The following is a 16429-nucleotide window of genomic DNA, read 5'->3' as shown; positions in this document are numbered from 1 at the left end:
GGTGAATTTCCAGAAAAGGGGGTAGGGGACCATGGTTCTCATACATATTGGTTCACTTTGGACATATTCTGCACCATTTTAGTTCAACATATTTTGACATTCTAGTGCTTTGTCTGGTTGACAAACCTATTAGTGGTGAAACTTTGTCGAACATGAATTGTTATTGGCACAGTTGATAAAGATTAGCAAAAAAGACAGTATACAATGAACTGCTATATTATAAATAGCTATATTGTATGCTAAATAAAAGGGAAATTATATTATTTTATATTTTATACTAATGCAATTGCTCAGAGAAAGTACTATTATATACATTTTTTTGATGGTGGTCAACATGAGTGGCACCTGTGTTTTCAATACTCCAGCACCCTCCCCTTTAGAGGATAAAAGAGCTCTATCTTCATGTCATCTGACCATAGCACTTCCTGGAGTTTTATAAACAGCATTGGCACTTGGATTGAAAATGGTGCTATGTTCAGATGACATGAAAATAGAGCTCCTAGGCCATGCACACCAGTGGTGGGTTTGGACATGAAAAACAAAAGCATATGCAGAAAAGTACCTCATACCTACACTAAAATATGGTGGTGGATCTTTGATGTTATGGAGCTATTTTGTTTCCACTGGACCTGGGGCCCTTGTTAAGGTCAACGGCATCATGAACTTTACCATGCACCAGGACATTTTTGCCAAAAACCTTGTTACCTCTGCCAGGAGGCTGACACTTGGCCACAAGTGGATCTTCCAGCAAGGCAATAACCCCGAACACTAATCAAAATGGGTTTGAATTGAAGAGGGCAGTCCATAAGCACAGACGAAGGATATTAAGGATCTGGAAAGATTCTGTATGGAAGAATGGTCTAAGAACCCTCCCAATGTCTTATCCAATCTCGTAAAACATTTTAGGAAAAGGTTCAGCATCGTTACCTCACAAGGGAAAGGTGCTAGAGTATTGAAAACAGGGATCACAATCATTTTTACCCCCCCCCCCCTTGATATGGTTGTATTACTTGTTAAACAAAATCTCTTTCTCTAAGCAATTGTATTTATATAAAATAATATAATTTAAACAAAAAAATGCATAGAATATAGCTCAGTATTTGTATTATTTATTTTATACAGTCTTTTTGGCTCATCTTAATCAAGGATGTAAATAATGATGGTCCTGACTGTATATAGAACCAATCATGGTAAACTCTCATATAGAGTATCTCTGGAAATTGTGAATATGCCTCACAAAATGATATGAGTACCTCTTACAGCTTGCATCTATAAACAAATACCTTTGAATCAAAAATGGGACAAGGAAAGACTAATTGGGAGAATATTTGCTGAATTTCCTGTGACTTTTGTTTGTTTTGGAAATTAAAATAAGCACTACTGGTTGAGGCAGAGTCTCTGATTTAACGCCTGGCCTGCTCTGCACTATAGCTGCTTCAGCCCTCCACTTTCAATAGAAACCATCCAGTCATCAGTATTAACTTCAACCTGCCAGCTTTAGACATTTCTGTTTTTTCAGCAGATTCCCAAACGACAAAACTAGTTCGCGCTGATTGGCTAGCTCTCCGCGGTCCCTTTGTCTGCCCTCTCCGTTTGTTCTATCCCCGGTTTCCCTATTCACCGACTCAAACGTTAGCGCTATTAGCCTGCTGGAAATCTGCCTGTCTTGGCATTATAGGGGCCTTGTTGTATTTTGTCAGGCAACCCGACTTCAATACAGAGTCACTTGGTCTTCATAAAAGGGGTCAATAAAGGTAAGCTCGTCAGCGTGTGGTTGAATTTATGCAATAATGGCATCTTGGAAATAATGATTTTGTGTGTTTGTGTGTGACAGTCAAGCTCTGCTTTTTTTCCAGTATAAATGTAGATTTATATTCTAAATATTCAAATGAATGACTATACTACATAAATTCATGAGAATATAGATGTACATGTTGATATCACCAACTTGCATTGATAATATCGGCACATGCTATATTGGAAAAAGAGAAATACCATTATTTGTGTTTGGGAATACTCTGGTTATTGAACCACTGTGAGAAATATTTACCAAATATTTAGCCTTTAGAATCAGTTATAAACCTTTGTAAAAATCAGCCATTTTGTTGGTGTAAATAGGGTATGGATGGAATATTAGGGTAATATGGATTTAATCCGTATGGGTGACACCAAAAACAACTAGGTTGCCCTCTTCTGGCAAGTGTAATACCGATAGCTGATTGATAGGAGTATCTATGGCAAATTAGTGTCTGTTCTCACAGTAAGAGGAAAAGTGGAGCTGAATTTGAGAGGGGTGACAGATTTAATGTTAATTTGACAAATTCTGCTATTAGAACAACAATACATAGAGCCACAAAAAAATCTGCATTCAAATGTGGATATACTATATTTGCAACGTTTAGACATAACCTGCCATGTAAATCTATTGAATTTGAAATACATGGGGAAATTTAAATGAGAACAACTAGGGTTTGTTAGACAATATTGTTTTCAGGTGGAACAAGTAGACAATCCATGTATCAAATATCAAAGTCATCCTGGGCAGATGCCCTGAGTGAAGCTCGATAATATAAAAGGTGCCTGTGAGGGCCCATCCTTTCCCACTGATCTCCCAGAGAACAAAGTGGACCTCAGAGTAGACCCATGCCTGTGACCCCTCGATTCAATCCAGTGGAAATGATGTGTTCATTACAATGCAATTACAGACACTTTGGCCCTCTCTCCCTGAAGTGTGTGTGTATGTTGAGAGGGGGCCGCAGCTGACCCCCGTATGCTAAGTGACCTCATTCTCCTGTGTGTGTGTGTGTGTGTGTGTGTGTGTGTGTGTGTGTGTGTGTGTGTGTGTGTGTGTGTGTGTGTGTGTGTGTGTGTGTGTGTGTGTGTGTGTGTGTGTGTGTGTGTGTGTGTGTGTGTGTGTGTGTGTGTGTGTGTGTGTGTTTCTGTCAGTCTGCAGGTGCAGGATGTACAGCTTCATGGGCGGAGGGCTGTTCTGTGCAGGCGTGGGGAACATCCTCCTGATTGTTTCCACGGCAACCGATTATTGGATTCAGTACCGGCACTCCAACAACTACATGCATCAGGGCCTGTGGCGGTACTGCATGCCGGGGAAATGCTTCACACACAATGAAAGTATTGGTGAGGACTACGGCCAGTGCACACAATGATGTCATAACACTGTGATAGCACCCAACACATGTCATAACTGTTCATAACAAGCCATAACAAATGAGAGGTGCTATTTAAATTTTTTGTGCCATGTCATTGGTACGGCTTGTCACTTAAGCATCCCAATATGTTGTGATTGAAGCTATGTCAATCACACCACATCTGTTTATAAAAAGACAATGTCCAGGAAGCAAAGTGTAACCCGAAAACCCCCAGAAAGGATTGATTTTAACTTCCATTGACTATAACTATTCTTATATCATGCTTTGTATCTAAACTGCATTTACTCCTTATCCATCAGTGAACAATTGCATTTGAATTGGTGATTTTGACACAAAAGTGTCATTATCCTAGTCACAGCATAAGCATCAAGGCATGCTTTCCATATTAAGATTATAATTTGCCAAGCACAATCCAAATGATTTACCAATATGGGTAGTTTGTCAGGTCAGAACAGGCCAGGGTCAGCCACTCTAGTACCCTGACGACCCCTGTTAACCTTTGATCCCTGCAGCCCACATGGATGCCACCCGAGCACTCATGATCCTCTCCCTCTTGGCGTGTTTCATGGGCATCATCATCGGTATCATGGCCTTCATCCACTACTCGTCCTTCGACAGGTTTGACAAAACCTTTGCTGCAGGCATATTGTTCTTCATCTCATGTAAGTTTGGTTAATTTACTTATTTTCAATTATTTTACACATTATACTGCTTGATTTTCTTTCCATGTCACTGTTGTAACTGTATGAGAAGTGATGTAATGTTGTTGTCCTTATTTGAGGATCTATGCACTTTATTGGATGATGAACACAACTTTTAGTTGGGTGTATGATATTTATGCCTCTGTAACTTTCTCACTCATAATTATTCACGATTCATTCAGGATTATCAATAATCAATCATTATTAATTATTAGCAGCCACATTAATGTAGAAGTGTTCCAAAATATATTATGTTGTTATTTACAATAAAAGTGACTCAAAAATGACAATATATTATTTACCATTAATTTCTATTGGCACAAAATAATCTGAAACACAACTAAAACCAACTGCAAATGCATCCAACAAGTTTGTAGTCACAAGTTTGATGTAGTCATTGCTCATTAGGAATATGGGACCAAATACTAAACTTTTGACTACTTTAATACACATACAGAGTGCCTTCAGAAAGTATTCAAACCTCTTAACTTTTATTGTGTTACAGTCTGAATTAAAAATGGATTCACTTCATTTTATTGATCACCCATCTACACACAATACCCCATAATGACAAAGTGAAAACAGGTTTTTAGAAATTGTTGCAAATGTATTGAAAGTGAAATGCACACATCTAATTCACATAAGTATTCATACCCCTGAGCCAACACTTTGTAGAAGCACCTTTGGCAATGTTGCACTTTCCACATCTGGATTGGGCAACATTTGTCATTATTCTTTTCAAAATTCTTCAAGCTCTGTCAAATTGGTTGTTGAACATTGATAGACAACCATTTTCAGGTCTAGCAATATTTTCAAGTACATTTAAGTCAAAACGGTAACTTGGCCACTCAGGAACATTCACTGTCTTCTTGGTAAGAAACTTCAGTGTAGATTTGACCTTGTGTTTTAGGTTATTGTCCTGCTGAAAGGTGAATTTATCTCCCAGTGTCTGGTGGAAAGCAGACTGAACCAGGTTTTCCCCTAGGATTTTGCCTATGCTTAGCTGCATTCCATCCCATCTTTTTTTGTCCTGAAAAACACCTCAGTCCTTAATGATTACAAGTATACTGATAACATGATTCAGCCACTACTATGTTTGAAAATATGGAGAGTGATACTCCGTAATGTGTTGTACTGGATTTTGCCCAAACATAACACTTTGTATTCAGGACAAACAGTGAATTGCGTTGCCACATTTTTTGCAGTATTACTTTAGTGCCTTGTTGCAAACAGGAGGCATGTTTTGAAATATGTTTTATTCTGTACAAGCTTCCTTATTCACACTCTATCAAATAGGTTAGTATAGTGGAGTAACTACAATGTTGTTGATCCATTCTCCATTTTCTCCTATCACAGCCATTAAAGTCTGTAACTGTTTTAAAGTCACCATTGGCCTCATTGTGAAATCCCTGAGCGGTTTCCTTCCTCTCCGGCAATTGAGTTAGGAAGGACGCCTGCATCTTTGTAGTGACTGGGTGTATTGATGCACCATCCAAAGTGGAATTAATAACTTAACCATGCTCAATGGGATATTCAATTTATTTTATTTTTTTACCCATCGACCATTCTTTTTATTAGGTGCCCTGGTCTTTGTGGTTGAATCTATGTTTGAAATTCACTGCCCGACTGAGGGACCTTACAGATAATTGTATGTGTGGGGTACAGAGATGATGTAGTGATACACTATTGTTGCACACAGAGTGAGTCCATGCAACTTATGTGACTTGTTAAAACTTCTTATGGTATAGGGGACGCTTGCATCCCACTTTGGCAAAAGCCAGGGAAAATGCAGCGCTGCAATCTTTTTTTTTTATTATATAAAAATCAAACTTTCATTAAATCACACATATAAGATACTCAATTAAAGCTACACTCGTTGTGAATCCAAACGACATGTCAGATTTTTAAAGGCTTTTCGGCGAAAGCATAAGAAGCTATTATCTGATGATAGCACAACAGTAAACAAAGGAGGGTAGCATATTTCAACCCTGCAGGCGCTACACAAAACACAGAAATAAAATATAAAACATGCCTTACCTTTGACGAGCTTCTTTTGTTGGCACTCCAATATGTCCCATAATCATCACAATTGGTCCTTTTGTTCGATTAATTCCGTCCATATATATCCAAAATGTCAGTTTATTTGGCGCGTTTGATCCAGAAAAAAACTGCTTCCAAAATACCCAACGTCACTACAAAATATTTCAAAAGTTGCCTATGAACTTTGCCAAAATATTTCAAACTACTCTTGTAATGCAACTTTAGGTATTTTTAAATGTTAATAATCGATCAAATTGAAGACGGGTCTATCTGTGTTCAATACAGGAACACAACAAACCAAGCTACTTTTCAAGTCTTGCACAACTCTCAACAGTGTTACGCAGATGGCCTAGATTGTGCATACATTGATGTTAGACATGCACCTATCCCAATGCTCTGTTTCTGATGACTGGGATGAATGCAGGAGCAGATTTCAGGAGCAGGAAAAGACACCCTCTTTGTGACTGATGCCTGACATAAAGGCATGTATATGATAGACCTATCTGGCTTATAGGATTATGATGGTCATAATGCTTCTTGACAGTGCTATAAAGTGTATTTTCTTAGTCCAAGTAAAGTGACACAAGATGGTCATAATCAGGGTTGGGTAGGTTACTTTCTAAATGTAATTGATTACAGTTACTAGTTACCTGTCCAAAATTGTAATCAGTCATGTAACTTTTGGATTACCCAAACTCAGTAACGTAATCTGATTACATTCAGTTACAGATTACTTTCCCCTAAAGAGCCATTAGAAGAAGACAAAAATGTATGTTACCAATTGAACGACATCTATTGCAGGATAAATCAATGTTTAAGTTTACATAGCTGGCCATATATGGATGTTCAATTCTACTTTATGGTTTGGTTATGTAGGCTTCTTCGAACTCATCTCCTTTTACTACATATAATAGTGAAATTATATATTTACATTCAAAACCAAAGTCTATCAGAATTTCAGTCATTCTGATAAACAACCCCTTGACCTTCAAGAATAGGACTTGGAAATATGGAAGTATAGATTAGCAAAATTGTTTTACCTGAGCATAACCCCAAAACTAAGGACTTATTTGCCAGCCCTACTCTGTTGTTTATGTCATGGATGTCATGGAGGACTGATTGGGCTCATTGATTTGAAAAATAAATGCTGCGCTCATGGAATGGCATGCTTTGAGCACTACTGAAACGTGTTATTTACATGTGAAAAATGAATGCCATATGCTGCATTTGCTATAGGCCTATTGTTTACCTTTATGTTGGTGACACTTTGATATCTTGATAATATGCAGCTGTTTAAAGGGTAAATCCACAGATGAAACAATGGCAAAATGGCTGCCGCTGACTCTGTTCAGATTAATCGACCTTCCATGACATCAAAATGATTGTTTTAACCATGTTATGACTATACCATGTTTGTTTACATTTACAATGTTTACAAACATTGGAGAAAAACAAGCTTATATTTTGGGTTGTCATCGAATGCGACCGTTGAACTAAGCTCATGAGGCATTTATAAGTTATATTCTTCAAGAATCAATGGATATACACCTCCGTTCAAAAGGGGTCACTTAGAAATGTCCTTGTTTTTGAAAGAAAAGCCCATTTTTTTGTCCATTAAAATAACATCAAATTGATCAGAAATACAGTGTAGACATTGTGAATGACTATTGTAGCTGGAAACAACTGATTTGCTTATGGAATATCTACATAGGGTGGCAGGGTAGCCTAGTGGTTAGAGTGTTGGACTAGTAACCTGAAGGTTGCAAGTTCAAAACCCTGAGCTGACAAGGTACAAAATCTGTCGTTCTGCCCCTGAACAGGCAGTTAACCCACTGTTCCTAGGCCGTCATTGAAAATAAGAATTTGTTCTTAACTGACTTGCCTAGTAAAATAAAGGTTAAAAAAAATAGGTGCCCATTATTCCAATGGCACGTTGTGTTAGCTAATCCAAATTTATAATTTTAAAAGGCGAATTGCAATTATGTTAGCAAAGCTGAAAACTGTTGTTCTAATTAACAAAGCAATTAAACCGGCCTTCTTTAGACTAGTTGAATATCTGGAGCATCAGCATTTGTGGGTTCGATTACAGGCTCAAAATGACCAGAAACAAAGAACTTTCTTCGGAAACTCGTCAAGTCTATTCCTGTTCTGAGAAATTAAGGCTATTCCATGCGAGAAATTGCCAAGAAATTGAAAATCTCATACAACGCTGTGTACTAATAGAAAGAGGAGTGGGAGGCCACGGTGCACAACAAAGCAAGAGGACAAGTACATTAGAGTGTCTAGTTTGAGAAACAGACGCCTTAAAAAGTCCTCAAATGTCAGCTTAATTAAATAGTACCCGTAAAACACCAGTCTCAACGTCAACAGTGAAGAGGCGACTTCGGGATGCTGGCCTTCTAGGCAGAGTTCCTCTGTCCAGTGTCTGTGTTCTTTTGACAATCTTAATCTTTTATTTTTATTGGCCAGTCTGAGATATGGATTTTTCTTTGCAACTCTGCCAAGAAAGCCATCATCTGGGAGTCGCCTCTTCACTGTTGACATTGAGACTGGTGTACACGGCATTGTACGGGATCTTCAGTTTCTTGGCAATTTCTCGCATGGAATAGCCTTCATTTCTCAGAACAAGAATAGACTGATGAGTTTCAGAAGAAAGTGATTTCTTTCTGGCCATTTTGAGCCTCTAATCAAAGCAGTGTATTCTGATGCTTCAGATACTCAACTAGTCTAAAGAAGATCAGTTTTATTGCTTCGTTAATCAGCACAACAGTTTTCAGCTGTGCTAACATAATAGCAAAATGGTTTTCCAATGATCAATTAGCCTTTTAAAATTATAAACTTGGATTAGCTAACACAATATGCCATTGGAACACAGGAGTGATGGTTGCTGATAATGGGCCTCTATATGCCTATGTAGATATTAGATATAGATATAGAGATATAGATATGTAGATATAGAACGGTAGTGTACAGTATATACAGTGCCTTGCGAAAGTATTCGGCCCCCTTGAACTTTGCGACCTTTTGCCACATTTCAGGCTTCAAACATAAAGATATAAAACTGTATTTTTTGTGAAGAATCAACAACAAATGGGACACAATCATGAAGTGGAACGACATTTATTGGATATTTCAAACTTTTTTAACAAATCAAAAACTGAAACATTGGGCGTGCAAAATTATTCAGCCCCTTTACTTTCAGTGCAGCAAACTCTCTCCAGAAGTTCAGTGAGGATCTCTGAATGATCCAATGTTGACCTAAATGACTAATGATGATAAATACAATCCACCTGTGTGTAATCAAGTCTCTGTAAAAATGCACCTGCACTGTGATAGTCTCAGAGGTCCGTTAAAAGCGCAGAGAGCATCATGAAGAACAAGGAACACACCAGGCAGGTCCGAGATACTGTTGTGAAGACGTTTAATGCCGGATTTGGATACAAAAAGATTTCCCAAGCTTTAAACATCCCAAGGAGCACTGTGCAAGCGATAATATTGAAATGGAAGGAGTATCAGACCACTGCAAATCTACCAAGACCTGGCCGTCCCTCTAAACTTTGAGCTCATACAAGGAGAAGACTGATCAGAGATGCAGCCAAGAGGCCCATGATCACTCTGGATGAACTGCAGAGATCTACAGCTGAGGTGGGAGACTCTGTCCATAGGACAACAATCAGTCAAATATTGCACAAATCTGGCCTTTATGGAAGAGTGGCAAGTAGAAAGCCATTTTTTAAAGATATCCATAAAAAGTGTTGTTTAAAGTTTGCCACAAGCCGCCTGGGAGACGCACCAAACATGTGGAAGAAGGTGCTCTGGTCAGATGAAACCAAAATTTAACTTTTTGGCAACAATGCAAAACGTTATGTTTGGCGTAAAAGCAACACAGCTCATCACCCTGAACACACTATCCCCACTGTCAAACTTGGTGGTGGCAGCATCATGGTTTGGGCCTGCTTTTCCTCAGCATGGACAGGGAAGATGGTTAAAATTGATGGGAAGATGGATGGAGCCAAATACAGGACCATTCTGGAAGAAAACCTGATGGAGTCTGCAAAAGACCTGAGACTGGGATGGAGATTTGTCTTCCAACAAGACAATGATCCAAAACATAAAGCAAAATCTACAATGGAATGGTTCAAAAATAAACATATCCAGGTGTTAGAATGGCCAAGTCAAAGTCCAGACCTGAATCCAATCGAGAATCTGTGGAAAGAACTGAAAACTGCTGTTCACAAATGCTCTCCATCCAACCTCACTGAGCTCGAGCTGTTTTGCAAGGAGGAATGGGAAAAAAATTCAGTCTCTCGATGTGCAAAACTGATAGAGACATACCCAAAGCGACTTACAGCTGTAATCGCAGCAAAAGGTGGCGCTACAAAGTATTAACTTAAGGGGGCTGAATAATTTTGCACGCCCAATTTTTCCGTTTTTGATTTGTTAAAAACGTTTGAAATATCCAATAAATGTCGTTCCACTTCATGATTGTGTCCCACTTGTTGTTGATTCTTCACAAAAAAATAAAGTTTTATATCTTTATGTTTGAAGCCTGAAATGTGGCAAAAGGTCGCAAAGTTCAAGGGGGCCGAATACTTTCGCAAGGCACTGTATAATTTAGTCCAAAAATGGATGTAGCAACTACAGATTTCCCCTTTCAGTCTATCAAAACTGTGTGAGTTTGAGCATGTGTCCATTAGGCCTATGGATTTTTTTATCAACATGAATTAGATTAAGCAACAAAAGCCACACTTTTATTCCATAGGCTGAGATTCGCACTATGCAGCTGTTGAAAGAGTGCATTTTTCACTAGCTGTCCACTGGTTTCAAAAACAATGATTGTTAGGCAGTTTAAACTTCTTGTATTATTGAGTTCAAATGCAAATTTAGATTTGTGAACAGCCATCCACAACAATCACAAGCCGTAAGGCACAAATAGCTAAATGAGAGAGCAGCAGTGTGATTCACATCAATGCGCTGTGTAGATATCAATAATAAGTGATATCCGTATCGCCATAGACTTAACCATTGCTGTTTTCCTTACCTCCAAGTGTGTATTCAAGTTGGATAATCTTTGGATGCCGACAGCAGTCGCACCATTGGTAGGCATAGCTTGGGCTGTAGCCTACAAAAGCCTATTGGTCTCTGACTTATGGTCAGACTCGCTCACATTGAACAAATTTAAACGTGCACATTTTTTAAATGCTGATTTGAATCACATTGAGAAAACAGAAAAGTGTCAAAGATTTTTTTATGCAAACACCCTTTTGGGATTCAAAAGTAATCCTCAAAGTAATCAACTCGTTTTTCAAAAGTATCTAATCTGATTACAATATTTTTGCGGGATAAAGTAACAGATTACAGTTAGAGTTTACATGTAATCTGTTACTTCCCAACCCTGGTCATAATGCTTCATGACAGTGTCATAAAGTGTATTTTCTAAGTCCAAGTAAAGTGACACAGGATGGTCATAATGCTTTATGGTGACAGTGTCATACAATTGATAGAAAATAGGATGACAAAAAAACAACAGCAACACCCAGGTGGCGACACGCATCTCTGTGTGCCTGGCAGACATCTCAGCTTGGATGTCAGCTCACCACATTAAGCTCACCCTCGACAAAACGGAGCTGCTCTTCCTCCTGGGGAAGGCTTGCTCCAAGTCCCCATCACAGTTGATAACTCCACAGTGTCCACCTCAGAGTGCAAAGAACCTTGGTGTGACCCTGGACAACACCCTGTCATTCTCTGCAAACATCAAAGCAGTTTCTCGCTTCTGCGGGTTCATGCTCTACAACATCCATAGAGTATGACCTTTCCTCAGACAGGAAGAGGCGCCAGTCCTAATCCAGGCACTTGTCATCTCCCATCTATAATACTGCAACTCTCTGTTAGCTGGGCTCCCCGCTTGTGCCATCAAACCCCTGCAACTTATCCAGAATGCCTCAGTCCGCCTGGAGTTCAACCTGCCTAAGTTCTCCCATGTCACCTGCTCCTCCACTGGCTTCCATCATCTTCAAGACCCTGGTTCTTACCTACGGAGCAGCAAAGGGAACTGCTCCACCTTACCTTAAGGCTATGCCCAAATCCTACATCCCAACCCGAGCACGTTTTGCCACCTCTGGTCTATGTGCCCTCCCACCCCTACGGGAGGGCAACTCAAGTTCAGCCCAGTCAAAGCTCTTCTGTGTCCTGGCACCCCAATGGTGGAACAACCTTCCCCTTAAAGTCAGGACAGCTGAGTCCCTGCCCATCTTCCAAAACTTCTGGAACCCTACCTCTTAAATAACACTCACAGCACCCCCGTTAGATACACATTTCATTCAAAAGTAACCTTCTTAAATACATATCATTAGCGTGGTTCATATGTACCCATGTAAATACACTTAATACAAGCCATCTTTTGTCAAAAAATAAAACCATTTAAGAGCCAAAATGTTTTAACGAAAACACATTTAACCCAAGATGTCATCTTGTCTCATTGACTTACATACAAAGTTAGCTAGCTCATATGAAGTGGAAAATCTCACTCCATTTTCGCTGTCAAAACACTTAAATTATCCATCAAAATGACAAGAAAACTCATGATTTTGTAATAAACATGTTATCGCTATAAATGTTTATAAATGTTATAAACCAGAAGACAAGATGAATGAGACATGGACAATTATACATTTTCCACTGGGCTTCTCATCCTGTTTCTCTTCTTCCAATGAATGAGGTGCGTGCCTGCTGCTAACAGTTTGAATGTCTCCCCCTAGTGGTAGCACTAATTATACATGTATATTAAAGCAACACCATGGAGGACTCCAATAAAATTGTTGTGAACAAACTACCTTTGATTCCAAAATATGGACCTTTATAGAATCTATCATAGAAAATGTGTTGTTGCTGTAAGGCTAATAATATAAGCCAGATAGACCTATCACTTACATGACCATATGTCAGTCATAAGTCCCAAAGAGCGTGTTTTGTCCTGCTCCTGCATTCACCCCAGTCATCAGCGACAGAGCATTAGGCTAGGCTAATGTTGGACATCAATGTGTGTACAATTACAATGGTAAAAAAATGGCCAATTTTAGGAAATGTTACATAACATATTATTTACAAGTAGATTGGAATGGTTTGCCTTTTGTGGTAGGTTCTCATAACCAGCCATAAAATATTGCAATATTTGTCACAAAAAGTCTGTGTCATGACAGTGTTATGACAATGTTATGACAGGTTATATCACCTGTTATGACATATTATGACATGGTTGTGACCATGTCATGGTGTGTTATGATGCTAGGTGTCATATAAAGTGTTCCCCAAATGTTTACTCCTGAATTTATTTAGGCTTGCCATAACAAATGGGTTGAATACTTACTGACTCAAGCCATTTCAGCTTAACATCTTTTATTAATTTGTAGAATTATTCTTTTTAACACAGTTCCACTTTAACATTATGGGTTATTGTGTGTAGGCAAGTGAACAAATAAAACTCAATGTTATATATTTTAAATTCAGGCTGTAACTTGACAAAATGTGGAAAAGGTCAAGGGGTTTGAATACTTTCTGAAGGCACTGTAAGTAAATTTGTCAAAATAGTTTTGGTTCCATTAAGTGGAAGGACTATGTATAAAAAGTGCTGTAATTTTCTAAACGGTTCACATTTTATGGATGAACATACCCTCAAATTAAAGGTGACAGTATGTATCATTTCAAATCAAGTATAGAAGTACAAAACAATAAAAAAAAATGTGTCACTGCCCATGTTAACTTGCTAACTTTAAGTGTTACTACTTTATCAAAAACTGATTTAAAAATGTATCTCTAATCAAGTGAATGATTTATCTTTAGGCTCCCCCATGATATATATATATATATATATGTTTACAGATTTAACTTCATTAGATTAAATATGACATTTTCTAAATAACAAATATAAGATCAATGTACCTCATCCTCGTTTTGTTGGAGTGACTTCCCAAGTTGAAATGAGACAGATGAAATGTTTAGTTGAGCAAAAGTAGAGGCAGCTGGGAGGGATATGAGGTGACATAAAGTGGTTTCTGTGAGAATTACATGCAGTTGAGTTTAACACAGGGCCTCCCCCAATGCAAACTGTTCACTAAATGATTGTGCATAATAATTTCCATGTTAAAACCTAACGCATGAAACTCTTTTGAGAATCAAAGAATGCAAAAACATGGATGCCTGTGGATGCCATCATTAAATGATGTAATGTTACATTAAGTAGTTTGATCTCCTCTCTCTCTCCAGGCTTTTTCGTGTTGCTAGCAATGGCAGTATACACTGGTGTGACGATTAATTACTATGGTAAACGCTATGGCAACTGGAGGTTCTCCTGGTCCTACATCATCGGCTGGGTGTCAGTAGTGCTAACCTTCTTTTCAGGTAAAACCAAGACATCACTGGTCACACTCCCCACATAACATTCAGTTGTGAACAAATGTTTTATGTAAGAAAATGTATTATAGTCAATGGTCAATCCAGGGCCCATATTCACAAAGTGTCTCAGAGCAAATGACTGCTGATCTAGGATCAGGTTTGCCTTTTAATCATAATGAATAAAAGGGGGGGGGGGCGATCATAAATCAGCATTCCTACTCTGAGATGCTTTGTGAATACGGACCCAAGAGTATTATAAAGGAGTCATATATTTTTGTTAGATTTATTTAACCTTTATTCAGCCAGGTAATTCATTGAGAACAAATGTGTGCTACATCGATTCCAGACTGAATATGTACAGCTCCTATTTACTTCAACATGCTTCAATCTCCTTACAGACTATCTGCTTTTTTGGAATATAGAATCTTTAATGGCAGCTGAATTGTGTTTTATATTATTTTGGTCTAGGTCCTTCAATGTATGTGTGTGTGCGCGCAAAAGTACAACATGATGTCTTTGTCTTTTTTTTTATAAAGGTATATTCTATATGTGTGCCTATCGGATGCATGAATGCCCCAGAAACTCAAACTCTCACTAGAAGACTTCAGAAATGATCATACATTTCTTATGATTTTGAGAGCCACTGACTTGTGGCTGTTCCCCGTATTTGAGAGTCAAGATGGATCAACCCACTATTTACTTTTGGAACATGGATTATAGAATTGAAATGATATGAATAAAGGACGTTGGGGGTAAACGTGTCACCTTTTCAATGATTAAATGCTTGTTCTTTTATATTTGTATGGCCCATTTTTACACGTCAGACATATTGCCCATTTTGACTCTACAGATCTGATATGATATATACAGACAAACTATCCCAGATCTGGTCAAGTTAAGTGATCCAAGTACCTAAAAGAAATTGTGACAGATGCACTGTCTCCAGGTATGACAATCCATATTGTGGAATAGCTATAACAACCTAGTTAGCGCTTTAGCAGAGTTTGGGAGGCATCAAGAAATGATATATAACATTACTGTCCAGGGTCAGCCTACAGCAGATAAACATAGTATTTTTCATGTGTACATCTTGAAATTATTTTAGTATAGTATGTAGGGGATGCACAACAAGTTACTATGTTGAACTATGTAAAAAAAAACATGTATGTGTTTGGATCATACACCAATGTTGTGTTCCTGTGGCAGGCATTCTTGTACAACATTATGAATTATATTTTGTCCAGGCTAACAAGATTGGTTAAGTGGAAGACCCAGATGTCATATAGGCTTACAAGGAAGCCAAATATATTGCATGCAAGATGATGCACTGGTGCCAGGTATACATATTCGCAAAACACATACTGTAGGCTGCGATTACACAGGCAGGCAAATTCTGATTATTTTTCCACTAATTGCTCTATTGACCAACCAGATCAGCTCTTTTGCCAATAATTAAGGCAAAATATCAGAATTGGGCTGCCTGTGAAAACACAGCCATATTGTGTGTGAAATTTGTGTGAAGATGTCACTTCGATTGGTTAAACATTGACTGGAGTTAATTGATGGATGTCAGAAATGTTTAGGCCAGCGTTTTTCAAACTCAAATCTGGGGACCCCAAGGAGTGCACATTTAGTTTTTCGCCCTAGCACTACACAGCTGATTCAAATATTCAAGCTTGAGGATGAGTTGAATATTTAAATCAGCTGTGTAGTGCTACGGCAAAAAACATGATGTGCACCCTTTGGGGTCCCCAGACCGAGTTTGGGAAATGCTGGTTTTGGCCTATAGGACCATGTTTTGAGATAAATGTGTTGGAAAAATTGACACATATTAAATTAATATGACATAACAATGTCCTCTGGTGTTTCACAATCAATCATCTTATTGATGCCAAAAAGTCACTGAAACGTAATGATCTAATATAACCTATCCATGCGCCCGAGCCACTGGTGCGTGATGTTAACCCTGACATGAAACAAAAATGAATTGCAACAACAACAAAAACTACTTATTTCCACTAGATTGAATTTGATTTCTCTTGTTACCAGATCAATAAATATTGTAACTGCTAAGAATGACCCGTCGTCTTTGAAGCTAACCGACGTATTACCAAAATGCAATGCTGCAAG

The 16429-nt window shown here is 38.3% G+C and overlaps 1 protein-coding gene across 2 annotated transcripts; it reads left to right on the top strand.

Moving 5' to 3' along the window:
• Nucleotides 1-1595: 1595 nt before the first annotated feature.
• LOC124000556 (lens fiber membrane intrinsic protein-like) lies at nucleotides 1596-15096 on the top strand. 2 transcript variants are annotated; one of them, XM_046307029.1, is made up of 5 exons: nucleotides 1596-1754; nucleotides 2947-3135; nucleotides 3680-3829; nucleotides 14171-14305; nucleotides 14836-15096. In XM_046307029.1, exons 2-5 carry the CDS (start codon nucleotides 2961-2963, stop codon nucleotides 14895-14897), a joined length of 522 nt encoding a protein of 173 aa, XP_046162985.1. In that variant the 5' UTR covers nucleotides 1596-1754; nucleotides 2947-2960; the 3' UTR covers nucleotides 14898-15096. The 2 variants fall into 2 exon arrangements, with proteins under 2 accessions (XP_046162985.1, XP_046162986.1); XM_046307030.1 differs by having other exon boundaries at nucleotides 1601-1754; nucleotides 2954-3135.
• Nucleotides 15097-16429: the final 1333 nt, after the last annotated feature.

This window comes from Oncorhynchus gorbuscha, linkage group LG16, assembly GCF_021184085.1.
Source record: "Oncorhynchus gorbuscha isolate QuinsamMale2020 ecotype Even-year linkage group LG16, OgorEven_v1.0, whole genome shotgun sequence".
Taxonomy (NCBI): domain Eukaryota; kingdom Metazoa; phylum Chordata; class Actinopteri; order Salmoniformes; family Salmonidae; genus Oncorhynchus; species Oncorhynchus gorbuscha.
This window is presented reverse-complemented; position numbering and strand designations above follow the sequence as displayed.

Coding starts and splice junctions, on each gene's coding strand:
- LOC124000556 (XM_046307029.1), top strand. CDS start 2,961: ATGTACAGCTTCATGGGCGGAGGGCTGTTCTGTGCAGGCGTGGGGAAC. Junction 3,136..3,679: donor CACACACAATGAAAGTATTG/GTGAGGACTACG, acceptor TGATCCCTGCAG/CCCACATGGATGCCACCCGA. Junction 14,306..14,835: donor AGTGCTAACCTTCTTTTCAG/GTAAAACCAAGA, acceptor TTTTTTATAAAG/GTATATTCTATATGTGTGCC.